Source organism: Adiantum capillus-veneris, chromosome 4 (assembly GCF_014529385.1).
Source record: "Adiantum capillus-veneris isolate H3 chromosome 4, ASM1452938v2, whole genome shotgun sequence".
NCBI lineage: Eukaryota > Viridiplantae > Streptophyta > Polypodiopsida > Polypodiales > Pteridaceae > Adiantum > Adiantum capillus-veneris.
The window spans coordinates 113,443,912-113,465,493 of NC_140934.1; the positions used below are offsets into that span (position 1 = coordinate 113,443,912).

General features: G+C 44.8%; 1 protein-coding gene across 1 annotated transcript in view; it reads right to left on the reverse strand.

Annotated features, from left to right (window-relative positions):
* The window catches only part of LOC147459827 (aminopeptidase P1-like), a 213,488-nt gene that overhangs the window by 117,827 nt on the left and 74,079 nt on the right, over positions 1-21,582 (reverse strand). The window contains exons 3-7 of the mRNA XM_086511028.1: positions 6,594-6,733; positions 6,238-6,522; positions 6,027-6,149; positions 5,648-5,941; positions 5,217-5,303 (exon numbers count right to left, since the gene is read on the reverse strand). Coding sequence (XP_086367154.1) covers positions 5,217-5,303; positions 5,648-5,941; positions 6,027-6,149; positions 6,238-6,522; positions 6,594-6,733 — 929 coding nt within the window. The remainder of the gene's footprint in view (positions 1-5,216; positions 5,304-5,647; positions 5,942-6,026; positions 6,150-6,237; positions 6,523-6,593; positions 6,734-21,582) is intronic.

A 21,582-nucleotide genomic window follows, 5' to 3' on the forward strand; every position in this document is an offset into this window, starting at 1 on the left:
TAGATGAAGCACATGTGACATTGGAATGCCTAGAATACGCTCACATCCGGGCTAATTTTCAACCACTTCTAAGCGGTTGCTCTACCTTTGCGGACCTATTATCCAAGATAGACCCCTCCCCTACAGCTCTCGGAACATACCTCACCCGCATACTTGAGCATCAAAAGACACTCATAGGAACACAAAAAGAGAATAACACACACCACACCATACACCCCCGTGAGGGGAGACTATGTATCACTTTGAGGTCCCATGGGTCATTTCTGGCCCCCCACGAACGTTAATACCAAATCAGATCAAATCTATCTCTCTCTCTCTCTCTCTCTCTCTCTCTCTCTCTCTCTCTCTCTCTCTCTCTCTCTCTCTCTCTCTCTCTCTCTCTCTCTCTCTCTCTCTCTCTCTCTCTCTCTCTCGCGCGCGCGCGCAGGGTGCTGGAGGATGGACCAACCAATTGATGTTGGGGATGACAGCATTTATGTAACCCCGCCTAACTCGAAAGCGACATTTAGGCGAAGGTTTCAAGAGAGCACACTATTGCCACGTTCTCTGAGAGCAGCAAAACTTTCTAGAGTCAAAGATGACTTAATGTATGAGAAGGTACATGTGATGATTAAGGCGGAGCTGAGCCTCTTGAGGGGTGACATTGAAAAAGAGATGTATGCAAATGCGGAAACTTACAAAAAAGCTATGTATGCAAATATGACGAAAGAATTGGACAAAGAGATGCTTAATAAGCGTGATGAGATGTACACACCATTGAAGGCCGAAATGCAAACGATTGTGCGGGCAGAAGTGAATGTGATGGAATGTATGATGTAGAAAAGATTAGAGGATGCACTTGCTATGTTTGAATCCTGGAAATCAAAAATGGAAGAACGCATGAATGAAAAGCATGCATTGATCGAAGCACTTAAGGGAGACCTTGCAGTTCGGTGGAGTTGTGGGGCCCGTCATCCGGTAACACGTGGGCGTCGTCTGGCCCTGCTCGTCTCAACCTGCTGGAGAGTCCCTCCCCTCGATGGATCTGGGAGTGAAGCGGGTGTGTTTTTCTGGAAAAATCTGTAAGCTGTGACAATTCCCCCCCCCCCGGGTGTCTAGTTGTAGAAGTGTGTCTCTATACACACACACACACATATATATATATATATATATATATATATATATATATATATATATATATATATATATATATATATATAGAGAGAGAGAGAGAGAGAGAGAGAGAGAAATGAAATGAAATGTTATAGTAACGTCTTCAAAAGGCCAAAGTGACCTATGAGACCAGAAAGTTACAATGTGGTGGATTTGATACAAAGTCAGAGTAACAAGAGTAACAAGATGACAAAATGACAGAATAAAATATTATGGAATCCTAAACTGCTAGGTGTGAACTAAGCAGCTAAACAGCTAGCTCGGATAGCTAGATCACAGGAGATACCAGCATCGATCGCGGATCTCATCAATCTCCTCCATGTTCAGTAGTCTTACCGGGCGTCATGCATGTCAAGCCAAAATGATCCAAATCCTCTGATGCAGCCTCCGTCGATGTTGTGTAGTCCTCCACAGTCGTGGGCATCTGGATCTCCCCAGCTCAGTTGCTCGGTCGATCAGTGTGCCTCTGGTGTAAGGCGACCAGCTCTGCTGTGGTAGTAACTCCTCCGGGTGTCCAGTGGCAGCTCTAAAGAAGTCTGTGATCTGTCTCTGAGACTGGCAAGTCTCTCCTCTCATCAGGCTCTCTATGTGTCTACGCAGCTCGACCAAAAACAAACCAAGGCATCTCTGATCCTCGTACCGCATGACTCTAGAGAATGGTCCAAAGCCCTCCCCCTCCTTGAACAAGCAATGGAAGCGGCCTCGTATCTCGTAGTAGACGGGGCAGTGGCATGTGTAGTGCAACTCTGTCTCAAGCTCAATGTCACACAGGGGGCATGTCCTCGCCTCTGCTGGTACTCCGTTGTATCTCCCAGTCTTGATCCGCAGCCGGTGTGAAGATGTGCGATCTGGCCAATAGCACATCCTATCCCATGAGACAAGTGGGTGTCCATGTATTTGGGCCTCATCACAAAACCATCCTCCGTAAGCTGGAAGAGATGCTCTCTGTAGAAGCCATCTTCGTGCCCAGCTCCTGTGCTAGCTGTATCCATGTCCTCTTGGTATCTAGCTGAGTCAAATCTTGGCGAATGAGCCTAGTGATCTCGGACTGTGTAAGAGTCAGAGAGGGCGCATCCAGTGAGTAATGGAAGGGAGGCAATCTGTCTATGCTAAACCCATGCGCCTGAAACCATGATGTCATCTCCCCATACTAGCATGTTGTGTCTCCTTGCATGGCTAACTGTCGAGAGGACTCAAGTGCAAGGCGTGCATATCTATCTCTGGGAAGTTCCCACATGCGGTGTATGAAGGAGACAGATCTCGTGAGAGCCTCAACCACTAGTGGGGGAGCAGCCAGCTCTGCTCGTACAATAGCACGTGGTACTGAAGCCTTGGCTCTAATGAGCCGCGAGATCATAGAGACCAGAGGCTTCTCCATGTCCCCCCATCCATCACTACGGCTTGTCCTCCCGTGATGATCCAATGAAGGTCCCCAAATCTCAGCTCCATAAAGCAATGCACAGAGAGAGATGATGATGATGATGTATTTACGTCCTCGGGGGGCCAAAATGACCCATGGGACCCAAAATCTCATATATGAGACTCCCCCCTTCCCATGTGAAGGAGGGGGCGTGTCATGATTCTGTGGTGATCTTGTTTGTGAGTGTGGTGTGATGTTCTAGCACTTTGGGAAGATAGATACCTAGTGCTACTGGAGAGGGATGTGTTCTTGAGAGAAGCTCCTCAAATGTAGTACATCCTTGAATAAGTTGAGGAAAGTCGACCCGAATGTGCGCATATGCTGGACATTCAAGGGTTACATGTGCCTCATTTTTCAATGAATTCAAGTTGCATTGAGTGCATCTCCTCATGTTTGCATCAATATTCAGCCATCCTCCTGTTTCACTTGAGCATGTCCGCATCAAGGTGATGGCCCGTCTCGCACGGTAGGACATGGGTGTCCTGATATGTATTTTGGTTTGCCCGGTTTTGTATTCTTCCCAATATCGTGTGTTTATGTGCTTGCAATAGTATTCAAACTTGGACCTGTGCATTGCATTCTTCCATTTGCTATGAAGGGCCTCAAGTAATTGTAGTTCAAAATTCAGCTTGTGCTCATGCTCGGTACCTTCCTCTACATGCATGTCCACATATGCTCCCACATTCCATTTAGAGAACCATTTCCTGCTGTCCTCAACAAGGCTAGAGGTGAGAAACTTGCTTTTGTGGTTCTTTTACGGTTATTAGGCATCAACTTCACCTTCAAGAGATATGCATTCTTTGCAAAGCAAGCATTTCCAATGGTCTTTGTCTAGTCTCCAATAGAATCATTGAGTATGGTGTTGTGGTTTTTATCACCATATGTCTACATAAGAACTTTTTCTGAATTTTCTCAATGTCATTCCATGTGCTGGCCGGAATACTTGGCCCCCATACCTCTAGCCCATACATCATCAGCATAAATGAGGAGTAGCAAAGTAATGAGGCCTATGTTTGGTGCATCTTCATTATCTTGCGTCGTTTGGCATATAAAGTCCTCAAGCTCATCTATGCATAGCCCAAATAATGTTGGGGACAAAGGACACCCTTGTTTGACGCCTATTGTGTTAAAGAACTCTTTAGAGAAGCCTATTTGCATTTTCAGTTTACATCGAACCGCATGGTATAGGCATGCCACCGCAACCCTCAAATGCATGGGAACCCCAATGGTCTCCATGCGGGACCATAACCCATGACGAGATACCGTATCAAATGCTTTCTTAAAGTCCACAAAACAGCAGTACACACACATATAGAGAGAGAGAGAGAGAGAGAGAGAGAGAGAGAGAGATGAAATGAAATGAAATGATATATTAACGTCTTCAAAGATCCAAAATGACCTATGAGACCAATCCATTACAAACTTGTGAATATGGTACCGTGTCTGAGTACAAAACAGGAAAGATATACTACAATGAATCTAGAAGTGCTACTAGCTCGAACTGTGTGGGGTATGTGTAATCCATGATACAATGGGTGCCAAATACAAGAGAGAGAGATACAATGGGTGATGGATCCATCCTCATCTGTACTCTGGATGTCAAGATAGTATGGCTCGAATCGTCTGTTGTAGTCTCCATCGATGTTGTGAAGCTCCTCTCCTCAGTCGTGGGCGTCTCGATCTCCCTAGTTTAATGCTCGGTCAATGAGATGAAATGTTATGTCTTGAAAAGGCCAAAATGACCTATGAGACCAAACTGTTACAAAATAGTGAGAGACTTAGGTAACCTGAGAGCAGCGGATATGCCATCTATGCGACTTGGGCCAGAGACATGGAGCATTACATATGTTGGTGCCCAATATATTATGAGATATGCGACCAATTTCATTGTCTCTTCCGGGAGGGTTTTGGGCTTCTGGGCAGGGTGATGGATTACGCTGACAAGAGATGCCTTGGGCATTCTTGTTGGAGCTTCACACGCACAGACATGCTTTGTTATGGAACTCTACAAGCCCTAGCAAAGGGCCCATTCAGAGGCAGGTGACAAATTTCTTCCAGAGCAGCCACTCTTGGCAAGACCAGAGTACACGTCAGTTTTCAGCTCATGAGACTCTCGTCGATAGAGCTACTGCCAGCTATTACCTCCCTTGGGTATCAAGAACTTCCCTCAACACAGACATAGGAGACATGCTAGATGACAAGTGCAAAGAGCTTTACAGAATTTCCATGCCCTAGAACAGATGCTACGATGATGAGGGCAAGGAGCTTTACACACATCTCCATGCACAGCCTGCATTGGGGAGTGATCACAGAGCACCAGGCCGGCACACAAGTTAGGTCCCTCACCTGCCGTAGAAAGTCAGAATTCAAGGAGGCTATAGAGCTAGAGCTGTACCACTTACTCATGAGAAGGCATGTAGCCACCCCGCGCATGCATACAGACACAACTACAAACACGACAAAACAACACACTCACACACAGAATACCTGAAAGCAAATGAAAACTCTCTCAGATCACACCCTCTTTTGCCAGAATTGCTTTCAGCAATGTTTCAAATAGGGTTCATATTTAGGTTAATACTTCGGAAATTTCACAATCTTAGCTTCCACAAAGCAAACTACTACAATTGAGCTCACAAGTTACCTTCGTATCCAACCAAGCTAGGTAAGAGACTACAGCAGCACCATCCCTTATATGTGATTTGCGAAAACCATCAAGCTCTACTGGATGCTGTCACATTTCAGGCTTCCACTTCAGTGAAAAACAGTAATTCATGAAAACTTTTTATCATATCCTGAAGGCATTATTTCAATGGCATGAAACCCAGTCTATAGGCTAGGTCTTTCAGAAAGCTGAAAAAGTATGACGAGCCTTGCTACTCTTGAAAGCTCAGAAAGAAACAGTAAACAAAGGAAATGCAGTAGTTTGACTTGATCTCTAAACAAAGGGTGTCTGAAGTGTCACGGACAGGAGCATTATTGGGATGAATCTCAACACAGTGGTGCTAAGACTTGAGGATGATGAAAATGAGCATTTGTCTGTGACGGTTTTATGAGACCAGTTCTCAGAATCACCTTCAAGGACTTTGTCAGAGCCAAGGGTGATGGTTGCAGCAAAACTTGATCAGCAGGGAGCACCTTATAAATTGCATAACAGCAACTTCCAGGATTTATCCAAATACGACCATTACTTTCAAGTTTCTCTATTATGGCATCTCCATTTGTAACTGTGGCATCCACTTTATCACTATAATCACAATCTTGCCTTGAGCTGGAAGACGGCTCCTCTGCAGCAAGAGAACGTACACCATCCAAAACATCTGAGTAATCTCTTAGTTGCACACCTAATGAGGTCAAATACTCTGCCACCTACAAAATAAAAAATAAAAAAAATCAGCATCAGATCAGACAAAGTATGGTAATGAAGTGAGACTCTTGGAAAAGAGAGATCAACCTCCGGTGTAATCTTGCTATTATCAACATAAAGAAAAGCTTCCTGTGTTGTAACAACAGCATAGGAATGTATTACTGGATTGAATGGCACATCACGACCACGCAGGTTATAAAGCCACGCTACCTGCAATCTTCACCATGAAACTCACTCTTTCTAAAGCTTTATAAGCAAGACCATTACAGCATTCAAACAGAGGCCAGGAAACAAGAACCTCATCAAGTGCTGTGATTACAAGGGCACAGGCTTTTATTTCTGTAAGCTTAGCCCTCAGCTCTGTAAGTTTTATTTCTGTTGATTTTCCAGTAAATTCAATCGGGTGAACAGTCACTGGATATATAACAGGTTGAGGTCGGTGTTCCCAAATTTCATCTACCAAGTTTCTATCAAGCTGGACAAGCTGCTGGCCTTTTTTGCTAAAGGCTTGCTGCCATTGCTGAGCAGTTTCAACTGATACACACCAAGGATCAACTCCAACACGCGAATCTCTCCCCAAATTCTGATACATACAGGCAACTTGGGTCATTGCGCCAATATTCAAGTGATACATGTATTTCAAAACCATCTTACATTAGCAATCCACTCTTCAACTACAGGATCTTCCCCAGCTCGCATGAGCTTCCAATTGCTGCTTAGCTGCTGGGTTGCTTGCAAGAAATACCTGCCATCTGTCCATAACAGTGCTTCCTTGTGAGTTATGAGAGCAAGTCCTGCATACACAAACAACAGTTCATAATGAGAAAGCCACACAAAACATGATTGCTGATTTGTTTTGCAAAATCAATACTCTGTAAAAGATAAATTATCCTAATACTTACAGTCAGTTTGATTTCTTAATATTACGGATACTCTTAATATTACGGATACTAAGTGCAGGTGACAAGATAGAGAGCTCTCTGACCATACCAGCCTCCCCAAGGCATCACTGATCTGGCACATACACATGTGAAAATTGGCCATAATCTATAAAATCATTTGCCTCCACCAGCTTTTTTGTGACCTTGTGAGGCTTTTCTAGAGTCTAGGTATCATGCTCGTATCATAGGGGATTTTCCAATTTTGCCCTGTTGGGTCACTTGGGCCAATTTTGGCTGGGCGCCCTACTTATCTTCTTATGACCTTTCATTTCCCAAATCATAGGGGTCATGGAGTGTCGGGTGTGGGTCGGGCAGATATTGTTGCCCCCTTTTTAGGGGAGGGGAGGCGTCCCCACTTTGGCAGATTGTGTAGCACTTCTATGCTCTCTTGTATGGCAATGTTCGCTCCCGCAGGACTTGTGACACTCACTCACTCCCTCTTCTCTCTCTAGTGTTTTTCTCTCCTACTCTCCTCTCCCCCGTGTGGTAGTCTCAACCGCGTGCCCCCGTGTCACCACACCTTTCGTTGACTTTGGCATGGTATCTGAACCTAGGCTTGTCGACGCCTAGTGGATCTGAAGAGTGGGAGGGGCTAATTGTGCCTGCATTTTTCAGCCAGCACAAGGGGCATGACTTGTGGCTGCATTTTCGTCTCAGAGACATACTCCAAATCTGCGTTTTTGCACTGGGAGGGGCTCAAAGTCCTCTGCTTCAATTTTGTCGCAAAGAATCCTTGAGAGCCTGTGTTTTCAGCTGGTAGACAACAGAGGAGTGTTGCTGATTTTCAGCGAGGAGTTGGATGAGGTTGCAGCTGCATTTTGCAAGAAAGAGGGGGCTCATGTTATGTCTCCAGACATCAAGATGGGCATCTACAGTTATGTCCGGCCAATGTGAACCTAGCCCTTTAGTTATGAGGTCCTATAAATAGGACTTGTGTGATCACCACACTTAAACTCTCTACCCGTAGGCAGCTCTGCCCGCACACCCGTACTGGTGTCGGCTCGGTGGTATGGGACACCGGCCCTTGAGACAAAGGCTAGCCCGCTTGGCTGCAAGCTCCCAGGCTCGGGGTTGAGTCCGTATTGGCTCTATGGCTGGGAGGTGAGCCTGATGTCTGCTCACTTTGTGTGTCCACTGTCTAGGTGTGAGTTTGGCTCGTGTCATGTCATGTGTGCATGATGAATTCGGCGAGGGACTAGCATGCCACTTCTTGCTCGTATGCGCGACATGGCAACGTGCACAAAACCACTAGAGCTCATGGGGCCGTGATGCCCAGCCTGACAAGCTCTCCCAACTCTCGTATAGGGTGGTATGGGATGCTACTAGCGAGAGGAGGACAAGGGGGGCACATGCCAGCCGGTGGTGGGAGTCTGATAGAATTTTCATCTATTTTATGCATGGATTCCTGTGTGTGGGGTTGATGCTAGTGGTTGCCTCATTCGTTGCTGGGTGTGTTAGTGGTTGCCTCATTCGTTGTTGGGTGTGTTATATGCGTTTCCTCAGTAATTGTGGTGCTTGAGGGTGCCCTTGGGAGCTGCCACTCCAAGGGCATGGCAGCCCCTCCGTGAGCATGTGGCAGCAAGAGGAAAATTTCATCAATAAAAATGCAGGGGGATAAAGTGCGTTGGGAAAATCAGAGAGGAGCTCGTCAAGTTTTCAGAGTAGCACAAGACTGAGGCGGTGCTGCGCTGCAACCGTCGAGTGATGTCATCGTTGGGTTGTGTTTGACCTGGTTGGTGTTGCACAGGGGATGGTGAGCAGGTCGGTGCAGGGCCAGGAGGCAACATCAACAGGTCGGCCCTGGCAAAAGAAGGGCGGTGCAGCGTGTTCGAGGGCGGTGATGCATAGTCAACTACGCGTTCGTAGAGGCGGTGTTTTTTTTTGTTCTTCACGCTACATTTGTAATTTTTGGCCAAGAAGGCCATAGGGGAGTGGTAGAGAAAACGTGCAATTCGTCTTTGCACCTCTCACCATCCAATGGTCACAATCAAATTAAGTTTTCTTGTTGACATTTCAAGTCATTTCAAGTCATTTCAAAGAAAATTCTCACCATATAATACTAGAAGTTGATTGTTCACAATGCACATCATGGCTTGCTTAATAAACTATAAAGAATATTTATTTGAATTGCTGGTATGTAATGTTAAATGCTATTTCACACACATATACACACGCACATATATGTGTGTGTGTATGTGTGTGTGTGTATGTCGTGTGTGTGTGTGTGATTGGGGTACGCACTGTTGCCCCTGCGTGGCTGCTCCTGTGCATTTTTACCCAGCGCGCCCTCCTGCTCGCCGCTGCTGAGGAGTGCAGCAGTGACAGTGCAGCAGGTTTTGCACGCCAAGTTGTGGCCAGCGCTGTTCTGTCTGGTCTCGCTGTGCAAGACTGGTTGGGCAGATTGTATACAGGTTAGAGTCTGAGTCAAGTTCCAGTTCTTTGGGCAGAATTCAGCAGATGTATATTGCTGTGGGTTTTGGTTGCTGCTTTCTGTGAAGTATGTACAGAGCTGTGGTTCGTCTGTTATTTACAAGGTTTTCTCCACAGTAGATTGCAGAATTTTCTCGCCAGTCGGTTTTGTTTGAAGAAGGGGTTTCTTTTAATTTATGTTTGACTCACTATGCGTCTTTAAGCGTCGGAAAGCGATGGAACCCACGTCGGAGGCAGCTTCTGAGATCAAGGCATGCTTGTATGAGGACTTTGAGGAGGCTCGACAGGCATGGAATGGTGAGGCGCCTGCTCTTGAGGTGCGCAATCCGATACAGGACCTCATGGACCCAGTTGCGCAGTACGCTATGAATGCAGTTATTCTGTTTTTCTCGGGGAAAGGAGGTACATATGCATATACAGCCTCTGGGCAAAGAGTTGCTTTGTGGCGAGAAATCTCGTCTCACCCATGGACATCGAATGCATTTCTGTGTGGAGATTTCAATCATACTCCTGATTTGCTTGACAGCACCACAGGAAATTCGCATATGTTACTTGCGGAGAAACACAAGTGGGATCTTCTTGTTGCCTCTGCTCAAATGATTGATATATGGCGTTCTTTGCATCCTGATGCCTCTGGTTTTACCTTTCAGCATGCTGCTCATTCCTCTTATAGAGCACGATTGGATCGTTGGTATTTGCTTAATGGGCAACAGTATGAAGAATTTACATGTGACATGAGGATAGATTATGCTCTGCAGCTATCGAATCGTTATTCTCTTTTGCTGTCGTTGTATTTTGGACAGTCTCTTTGTGATCGGCCTCTTCACAGGAAACGTTTGTTGCATGTTAATAATGCCTATCTTACTCATGAAGCTTTTCGTCACATGGTTGCCGATATTATTCCTCCGCTGTTGGCTCAAATGCATATTGATTTGGATGTTGCTTGGTATCATTTTGTCATGAGAGTACAAAGTGTGATTTCTGACTATGGTAGGCAGCATATGCAACGTATTCGGGAGAATGTCGGTGATGTGAAACAGGTTAGTCAACGATTACAACAGTTGGCTGATTTCCGTCCATTGTCTGACTCTGAAATGACGGAGTTATGTGAAGCTAAAGTGTGTATTCAGCAAAATGATAAGAGGAAGCTTGCTAAGTGGCAGACGCGTGGACGTCAACAGGCCTTTATGGATAAAGGTTGTGCTTCGAAGAAATTTTTTAAGCATTTGCATCATTCAAGAGTCTCACAGTCGATTAAACAGGTTATGCTTCCCTCGGGTGCTTGGACTTCTTCGAAGCGGGAACTTGTTGAGGTTGTGGTTTCACATTACCGTAAGGTGTTTGCTGCTCCATCTCAGCCTTCTTCGGCAGCTTGTCGAGCGCGTGAATTGTTGCTTTCTTATGTTCGTCTTGTCTTCGCAGGAGGCACAATGCCTTGAGGATCCTTTCTCTGTCGCCGAATTGCATGGTGCCTTGCTTGCATTGGGCCAGTGGAGATCTCCTGGTTGGGACGGACTTACTGTGAAATTTTTCCTCTCATTTTGGGATGCTCTTAAACAACCCCTGATCTTCATGATAAATGTGGCATGGAAAAAACAGGATCTACCAAATTCATGGAAAGAGGGCTTACTTAAGTTGTTGCCCAAGCAAGCGCTTTGCGAGCAGCTCTCTCATTGGCGGCCCATAACTTTGATGCAGGTCATATACAAGATTTTGGCTAAAATGTTGGTCCACCGCATCAAGGACTATTTGTTTATAGGACTTCATCAGGCTCAGTATGGTTTCATTCCTCGTCGTCAAATCATGGACAATTTGGCCAATCTTATGATTGGCATGGAATATGCTAAGTATACGCAACAAGATGTGCTGGTCATGCAAGTTGATATTGAAAAGGCCTTTGACATTGTGCACTGGGACTTCATTGCTACCACAATGAGATGTCTAGGATTTGGTCCTAAGTTGGCCAATGTGGTTTATTTCTCGTATGATTGTAGTACGTCTTCCGGAATCCTGGACGGGGAATTGACAGAATCGTGACCGCTTGGTTGTTCGGTTAGGCAAGGTTGCCCTATTAGTGCTTTGTTGTATGCAATTGCTTCTCATCCTTTGTTGATGTATCTTGATCACTTGACCTCTGCGCAGCGTCTTCATGGTTTGCAGCTACCATCGGGTCATACTTTTCTTGGGCAAGCCTATGCAGATGACTCGCTATTTATGCCCCGCAATCAGCAAAACGAAGTTCAAGAGATTATGAACACTTTGGAATTGTTTGCGCTTGCGGCTGGTCTTAAAGTCAATTTCCATAAATCAAAGCTTCTGCCGCTTCGTTCTTGTGATTGGCATGCTCTATTGTGGCCAGGAGAGATTGTTCTTCCAAATGTAATCACTAGGCATTTGGATTATCCAATTGGATGGAATGTTACTCACACGCAGAAAGTGGATTGGGTTATAAATCGCTTGAATGTTAAATTGCATTACTGGAAGCTTTCTACCTGGCCGCTACATGTTCGTCTGCGAATTGTTCAGAGTATCCTCATGGAATATGTTCAGTTCTTTTTGCCATTGTTGCATTGGCCCCGTCATTGTCTTGACTCTCTCATGTCGGCCATTTTGTCTCATTTGTGGCGAACGCGTGCTCAAAAAAAAGGTTTGCGCTTGATATCCATGGCAAAACTCTGTACACCAAAGCGCTTTGGTGGTTTGAATATTTTGGACCTACGTAGGCATGTCATTGCTAGGAAGGCTATGCTTTTGCCTACACTTGTGCAACAATCTCAGCCTTGGACTCTTATGTTTGCACACTTGAGTCAGCATGTGGTTACATCCTCATTTGGTCACTGGCAATCATCCATGTGGGAGGCAGTATTTGGTAAGATGGATGGTCATATTCCTGGATGCCCACTTTCTTCCACCTTGCTTTCTGCATGGAAACACGTTACGATTCATCTCTCCGCACGTTACGAATTGAGCGGTGTTTACTTGGTGTGCTCCTAGTGGGTACCTTTCTTAGGATGCGCCGTATCCGCCCTTCATCATGTGTCCGTTGCTTATCTGCCGAGGAGGATATTTGTCACCTCTTGTGGGATTGTTGTGTAACTCGAGAATTCCTTCGTCGGGTATCTGCGTGTATGCGGTTACGTTTTCCCACGACGGTCTTCCATAAGCGGTTTTGGGTTTTTGGTATCTTCTCGCCGGCGTTGCAGTCCTTTGCAGCCTTCTTCATGCGGGTCAGGTTTTGGGCATACTGGAGCCTGTGGCGACAGTGTAATGGCTATATGTTCCATAGCATTCATACGGATCCCCTACCTTTCTTCAAGATTTCCCTTCGACAGTCTTTGCGGTTTGCCTTGGAAGTTGGTGATATCACGGCAGAGATACATCAGCTTTCTTATGAATGCTTTTAGATATTTTGTACAGTCGAACACTGTTGTGTTCCTTTCCTTGTACATCTTTTTGGTGGGTTTTCCTCTCTTTGAGGTTTCCCACAGATAGTTAAATCAAATTGATTTACAAAAAAAAAAATGTGTGTGTGTGTGTGTGTGTGTGTGTGTGTGTGTGTGTGTGTGTGTGTGTGTGTGTGTGTGTGTGTGTGTGTGTGTGTGTGTGTGTGTGTGTGTGTGTGTGTGTGTGTGTGTGTGTGTGTGTGTGTATATATATATCTGTGTGTGTGTTGAGAGAGCTTCACATGGATTCGACTGATCAGTGTGTACGAGGATGCACGTCAAGCCTGGGAAGGATCCGCTCCTGTCATGGAAGTGTGCATCCCTATACAAGAGCTTATGGATCTTGTTGCTCAATATGCACTTAACGCGGTGATTCTTTTTTTCCTGGGTAGAAGGCCTACGGCTCAGGATGTAGGCCAATGGGTTAATTTCCTACTCAAACAGCAAGCAGTCCGAGGGGTTTACTTTTGGCGCACGAGGGTTCTACGAAGTCTTGCTTGCTGACATGGATACTCGGGATGCTCCGCTTGAAATGTCTCCTCTTTTCTTCAAAACGCACATGACTCATGTGTTGCCCTGGGCTCTTACCAAGGACTATCAGAGTCTCCCGTTTGGGTTAAGGTGGTCGACTTTCTTCGCACTTGGCGTCATTTTCTTCCTTTGTTGGCTGCTCAGCTGGGCAAAGTCATTTGCCCTCCTAAGCTGGACGCAAACACAAACCGTTTTTGTATTCTGTGGGACACGGATATCCCTACACCAGCAGGTATTTCAATCGATTCTGGGGATGCAGTGGTTGGAAAGCGTCCATTTAAGCTTAAATGGGGCAAGTTTGCAAATTCTTGCTTCCGCTGTGGCAAATTTGGTCATATGCAGTCCGAATGTCCGGAACCAAATCTGCAACCACCTCCCTTCATCCGTCCCTGCTCCTCAACCTTGCTCACCTCCAAAATCTTCTACTGAGGTTCAAACTAAAGGAGTTTCAACCTCCTCCCCAACAGCTGGGGCGATTAAAGGCAAGGGGAAACAATTACAATTGTCTGCACTTTCTGCTTCTTTGAATATTCCAGACAAAGGACAAGAACAGATTTCGACCTCTCAAACTTGGATAGTGCCCAAGAAACCCGCCAAAGCTGCTACAGCTCGTGTTCCGGTATCTTCTTGTAATTATGTGCCTCCTTTGAAGAATGTTCCTCAGGAAAAACTCCCTTGTAATGACAACACTTCTTTGGCTGAAGCTTGGGACAAGGTGGTTCGCTCTTACAAGCAAGTTGTTACTGGAGAAGCTTCTTCATCGCAGGGTGCATTTACTTTCAATTATCCAGGTCCAGGTCTTGACCCACCTTCTCAGGCACCTACAGCTAGGGAGGATGTGTCGATGGGCATTGGTACTCGAGTTTTCTCCCCCCTTTCTTTTCCTGTTTCCTTGTCCACTGTATATACCATATAGAATGCATAGTTCTTTGAATTGCATCTCCTATAATGTGTGTGGGTTATGCAATCACGACAAGTAGCGGCTTACCTGGCACTATGTACATACATGTAAAGCAGACATTGTGGTTCTTCAAGAGCATAACCAGCACCAATTTGCAGGACAGACTTCTTACATTGCGGGCTACTGGATAGCTTATGCAAGATCGGCTGGCCATTCTAGAGTGCTTATGCTTGTTCGACATGAACTCTTCCCGACCTTGGTTTTTAATGACTTGGCTGGGAGATGGATGGTCATCCAATGTATTGTTGATGGGGAAGTCTTCGAATTTGGAGGATTATATGCATACACAGCTTCTACAGATATGGCACGGTTGTGGAGTGCTATCTCTTCTTATTTTTGGCGTTCCAATGCCTTTCTCTGCGGGGATTTTAATAATGCACCAAACCTTGCGGATAATACTACTAGCCATTCTCACATGCTTCATATGGAACGGCAATCATGGGACCAATTTATGTCGACCTGTAATGGGCTTGATTTGTGGCCCTTTTTACATGCGACTGATCCAGGATTCACTTTTCAGCACAATGCTCAATCTATGTATCGCGCTTGGCTGGATCGCTGGTATCTTTTTCACATGGAGCAGTATGATGACTTTGTATGCAAGATGAGGGTTGATTATGCTATGTGTCTCTCGGATCATTTTCCCGTATGCTTGAAACTTCGTTTTGGCTCTTTTGATGTCAATGATCACCTACACAAGAAGAGACTTTTGCATGTCAATAATGCTTATCTCAAGCATGAGCCTTTCCGCACTATGATTGTGAATATCATCCCGCCTTTGCTCTCCCAGATGTATCTTGATATGGATATAGCCTTGTTCCGTTTTGTTATGCGTGTTCAATCAGTTATACAGGATTATGGCAGGGATTATTTGTCACAATTAAGGGAACGGGTTAACCAGGCAAAGGATGCTTGTAGCCGATTAATGCACTTGGCTAATCATTCTTCTCTTACTGACGCTCAAATGACTGAGTTGTTTTCTGCTCGCGCTATATTAAGGCAAAATGATGAGAGGAAATTGGCCAAATGGAAAACTCGAGCTTGTCAACAGGCTTTTGCAGATAAAAGATGTGCTTCTAAACAATTCTTTCATCATTTGCATCACTCAAGGCAGTCTCAAGCTATACGGAGAGTTAAATTACCGTCAGGGGAGTGGATCTCCACTTTCCGAGAGCTAGCACTAGCCCTACACTCTCATTATGGCAAGAGTTTTGAGGCCCCTTCTTTTCCCACGAGAGAAGCTCGCAAGCGCGTGACACGTTTCTATCGCATGTTACTTTCATTCTTTCGATGCAGCAAGCTCAAGACTTGGAAATTGTTTTCACTGAGTCGAAATTGTATGCCAGCTTGCTTGATTTGGGTCGATGGAGAGCTCCTGGTTGCGATGGTCTCTCTGTGGAATTTTTCTTGTCTTTCTGGGATTATTTGAAGTTGCCTCTATTGTTCATGATGAATATAGCTTGGGACAACAAGAATTGCCCTCCTCTTGGAAAGAAGGTTTGCTCAAGCTAATACCTAAGCATGCATTGTGTGAAGAATTCTCACATTGGCAGCCTATTACACTTACGCCTGTGGTATATAAATTAATGGCAAAAAAGCTTGCTAACCGACTCAAGTGCTTGCGGCATGAAGGCTTGCATCAATCTCAATACGGCTTCATTCCGCAACATCAAATTACTGATAACCTCGCAAATGTCATCATTGGTATGGAATATGTAAATATACTCGACAGGATGTCTTAGTCATTCAGGTCGACATTGAAAAGGCATTTGATACTGTTCTTTGGGATTACATTGCGGATACCATGCGACATTTGGGCTTCGGGCCTAGGCTATCCCGTGTCGTGCTTTTCTTGTATGCATACAGTACTTCTGTAGGCTTGTTGGATGGTTCTCTCACAAACTTTTGGCCTTTGGGACGGTCGGTAAGGCAATGCTGCCCTCTGGGTGCTTTGCTTTATGCGATCGCTACTCATCCCTTGTTTCTGTATTTGGATTCCTTGATCTCCACTGGTAGGCTACATGGCCTGACTTTACCTTCTGGTCGGCAGTTTGCTGATCAAGCTTATGAGGATGACTCTTTGTTCATGCCTCGTAATAACTATGATGATGTATAGTAGATTATGCATACTCTTCACTTGTTTGGATTGGCAACGGGTCTCAAAGTTAAATTTTGCAAATCCAAGCTATTGCCTCTGAAAGAGTGTGACTGGCATAAGATATTGTGGCTTGGGGAGATTGTTCCTCCACAGTTCTGGTTCGCCATTTGGGTTATCCGCCGGGTTGGAATGTATTGGCTATGCAAAAACTTGATTGGCTGCTCCAACGTCTGCATTCCAAGTTGAATTATTGGAAATTGTCCACTTGGCCACTTCATGTGCATCTCAGGATTGTCCAATGCATCCTTGTGGCTTATGTGCAGTTTTACTTGCCTTTGTTATCCTGGCCTCGGTTGCGCTTACAGTCCCTCATGTCCAATATTTTAGAGCATTTTTGGCAGATCTCGTCTAGCAAGAGGGGCCTTCGGCTTCTTTCTATGGACAAGCTGTGTTCTCCCAAGCGGCTTGGAGGGTTAAATATTTTGGACTTGAGACATCATCTTCTGGCTCGGAAAGCTATGTTGTTGCCAGTTTTGGTGGAGCAGCAACAACCCTGGGCTCTCATGGTCACACATTTGTGTGCGCACATTGTCACCCCTTCTTTTGGTCATTGGAAACTGATTTATTGGGATGTTGTTTTTGGGAATCTTGAAGGACACATTCCTGGATGTCCCTTTACTTCTTCTCTAATTGTTGATTGGAAGGTTGTCACTTCACATTTGGCTTGGGATGGTCGACAATCCTCTGGGGTTAACTCTCTTCACTTGGAGAGTCTGCATTGGAGCAGGTTTTTTGCTTCGACTTTCGTTCGACGGTCTCCTCGCTAAGCGTATTTTCTTTCCCAAAAGGAATCTGTCAGGTGCATCAGGTGGTTGATGACTCGGGTTATGTTCTTTCCTTCGCTGATGTTGTCTCCCGCTTTCGGTTGGGCCTTCACTATTCTCCTCTCTGGCGAGAGATTCAAAGGATGCTTGCTGCTCATTCACCCATTCCTCCTCTAGATGTGGACTCTCGCTTCTCTGATTGGAATCTGGCTACTACTAGATTGGACTGAATCTCAACTGCCACTGTCTATGCCATCCTTTAGTCTCATGTATGGATTGTGCATCGGGGTAATCAGCTGTGGTCGCTTTCCGAGTCATCCTTGTGGTGGCAATACACATTGTCTCGCATTTGGCAAAGTCATCTGCCTTTGAAGGAACGTGTTCTCTTGTGGCGGTGCTTGGTGGGAACTCTACCCGTTGGCAGTGTGTTGCATACTCGGCATATTGCGCCTTCCCACTGCCTCAGATGCCTTGAAGCTGCAGAGACCGTGCCACACTTACTGTGGTGTTATCGTCACTCCAGAGCCTTCATTCGGCAAGTGTCGACTGCTCTTTGGCTGCGTTTTCCTTCCGGCTCTTTTCACACACAACTTTGGCTTTTTGGGGTGCTTCGGTCACCACAATCTCAGTTTGCGGTGCTCTTTACCTGGGTCAGATTTTGGACTATGTGGGCCATCTGGCACCATAGGAACTCCTTAATGTTCCAGGGCACTTTTGTTGACCCCTTTCCCTATTTCAAATTATCTCTTGGGCAAGCGCTGCATTTTGCCTATGACGCTGGAGACATCACTCTTGATACCTACAGGATTTACTTTAATTGTTTCTAGCCTTCGGAGCCTCATAGTGCTCCGTGTTTGTATCCCTTCCTTTTCGTGGGATTTTCTCGCTTTGAGGTTTCCCACTTGTAAATTAATCAAAGCAAATTAACAAAAAAAAGTGTGTGTATCTGTGTGCGAAAGAACCTTATTTGTAATGAAGCCTTAGTATACTCGTTTTAACATTTTCATTATGAAAGTGTGTGTGTGTGTGTGTAGCTGTTTAAATTTTAACTAATAAGACATAATTGAATTTTTACATTCAAAAGACAGCTAACCAAGGAATAAATAAACTGATATGTACAAAAATAACTCAATATTAGAATTATTTAGGTACAATGATTGTAGGAAAGAGATCCTCTTTCAGTAAGACTAGAAGTAGAAGAACTTCCCCGTTCCTCAATGAGTAATTCATTACAGAAAGGTAGCTTGCCAAAGAAAAGAAAGCCATCCTAGATAAGATAGAGTCCTTATCTGCATCCATCCAAACAAGACAACAATTCTGTTAGCCTTGGATGTGTTTTACAGGATCAATGGACTATATCAGTTGTTATCCATGTCCATCTTATAGGTTTTAATTACTTTAGACAAGCTAGTTTATTCATTTAGTATGTTAGCAGTCTTTCATATTACTTTATAGACTATGGTGGAGTCCATCAAAAGTAACACCAAGAGCCACTGCTCAGTGACTATGCATAAAGAAGCAACCATATACTTACCTTTTTCAATCAGTAGAACCCATGGTACCAAAGGTACTTTTTTAGAAAAAGAGATGCGAAATCTGACATCTTTTCGTTGACCAGAGGTTATAGATGCTGGTGGTGATTACCTCGTTTTTTTTACAACCAATAAGACAACAATGTAACTAGTTACGAGAGTAGCAAGACTCCCCCTTTCTTTCTTTTGAAATCTCATCATTTTTTTGCCAAAATCTTGGAGGCTATACCCAAGCCAAAATATCCTCGGCTATATACATACCTTCTTTATCCAAAAAGTCATTATCGATTATCTCGAACAGTAGTGTCCGGCCATACCAATCATAGCCTATTTCCAAAGCCAAAAGAATAAGCTGCTATATACTTACCTTCAGAAAAATGCCAGGTTATTACGATATGTAATGTCCAGCCTATGAGCTCCCAATTATGCTAAGCAACCAGTTAATCACAGAAAAAAGAACCCACTGATTTTGAGGTCTGTCAGATAGAAAAAACCAGTAATCATAGCGACAGGATCCTACTGTTTATTTTCGCCAAGTGGCCCATTGGCCATCATCCCTTATAGCAACTATTTACACAGTCAGTACACAGTAACAGCCCGCATTTTACTACATATCCAACTGTAGCCTGAACGGCCATCAAGCCACCCCTCATACTCACCACGATATACCCACCAACACATACTGCCATACATGCACAAGCAGTTTTATGTGGAGGTGAAGTACTGCAGCAGTCAAATCTCTGCGCCCTGAGGCCACCCCATTATGGAGTCAATCATAGATAAACATTTTTTATGCACAAGAGACCCACGACTAGCTTTTAGCAGGAAAAAAGCCAATCAAGCTTATAAGTATATGAACCTACAGCAATCGACATAGCCTACAGTAAGCCACAAAGGCGGCCCAACCAGTTCAATGTCAGCAGTATTTTTTTATATATACATGGCAGGGATGCTCCAATCCTAGTTTTACCATATCCAGCCCTTTAAAAGTACCAACAAAAAATACTATTTGCACAGTTTTTGCAAGAAGCCCATAGCCAAAATTACCTACACAGTATGCGTGCTTTTACCAAGCAAAAGGTAGGACTAAAAACCTGTAGTATGTGCAAAAAATGGTACAGTAAAACAGTAAACTCAGCAGAGGTAGGATTGAACACCTGAGTCACCTCCGAGGAGAGCTCCATTCTCCTTGCTAGTAGAAAGCAGACAGGAGGTGTTTCACAAAATAACTCAACACACCCACAATAGCTAAGTGAGGGGCAGAGATGCGCCCTTACCTGTTTTTATAGCAGGAGGAGGCAAGTCTTGTCCTTGTGCAGTGTCACGGTATCGAGAGAGGAAGGCCACGCTCCACCATGAGTATGAGATACAGCATCGAGTAGCACGTCCATAGCTTTCAATGGGGATCGACAGTCTGGGGGGAGGAGGAGGGCCGCCTTCGCTACTCCCTGAGGGCAGTAGACATTGATCACGCTCGACAGAGCATCATTACTCAATAAAGGGCATGGCCCCTGGTAGTAGTGGTCAAAATAAACAATCAATTTAAGTTTTCAGACCTAGTATGGTCCAGGCAACAGGAGCCTAAAAAGAAAGGGGAGGGGGGGGGGGGGGGGGGGGGGGGGGGGGGTTCTTTTTCTTTTTTGGAAGTTTTTCTTTAATCAAATATAACTAATGAACAGTATATAAGTGTGTGTGTGTGTGTGTGTGTGTGTACCCGCCCTAACCCAGGCACCACACACAATGGGTCGGTAGTAGGCCCATTGTGTATGGGCCTACTACCTAATGAGAGAGATGAGACTCTCTTTTTGAAACAATAGCCCACGCCAGTTATGTCGAATGAGGGCTTGTATGATGGTATTCCTGATGTGATTATGGTTAAACCCGTTCCGGCAGTTTTTTTTTATTAGCACACATCTCTTCCCAGGCCAAAGAGGAGGTAGATGACGAGTAACAAATTAAGTAAAGTATGCCAATAGAGGAGCAAATAGAGGCTTTGTATGGACTATTGCTATTTCTTTTAATGAATTCTATACGAGGAAGCTTAAGAAGTCCTTTCTCCAGATAAATCTAAGGTCATATCCGCCTGTAGACGGGGAATGAAGGGAAATTGAAAGGTTGAGAAATTGGGTTGATTTGCAAAATTTCTCAACAGCAGTCGGATTATTTGGGAGGGAGGTAGGCTCAATCTTTAAGCAGTGGGGGTAGATTTGATCAATCTCGTTAGAGAACATTCTGTTGTTAACACTCAGCAGGTCATCCATATATCTAAAAGTATGATTGAACAATGGAAGTATTTTATGGTTAGTTTCCAAGTTTTTAAGATACCATTTGTATTCGAAAGAGGCAAGGTAGATGTTACACATAAGAGGTGAGCAAGACAAGCCCTTAGGGATGCCAAGGCCTTGGTTAAAGCAGTAGCCGCCTGCAATCACAGTGCAGTTATTCAACAGCCAGAAGATATAGGAGCAGAGCTTTGTTTCATTGAAGTGTAGAGAATGTATGGAGTGAGACGCTTGAATCCATCGGACCCGAAATCGTTTAGCCCTAGACTGTAAAGAGGTAACGAGAATCTGGTGGAATCCACAGGGTATGGTGTGGATCAAACAGTAGAGGCCATCGCAGTGGGAGAAGATAGTGGGAAGATCACCTTTTTCTTTATCTTCTTTGGCTTCTCTAGCGAGAAAGTAATACCTGAAGATTGCCAGAATCCGTTTGTTCCTTTCATAGTTTTGGCGATCCGTCAAGAACTTAACAATTCATGACATGCTTGAACTGTTGCATCCTTGGACAGCTTAGAAAAAGTGTGTGTAGCCGGCTTCACAGATGGAAAGCTAGTCATACCCATGGCATGGCCAAGCCTTGTAGCTGTCAACTTGTGGCCCC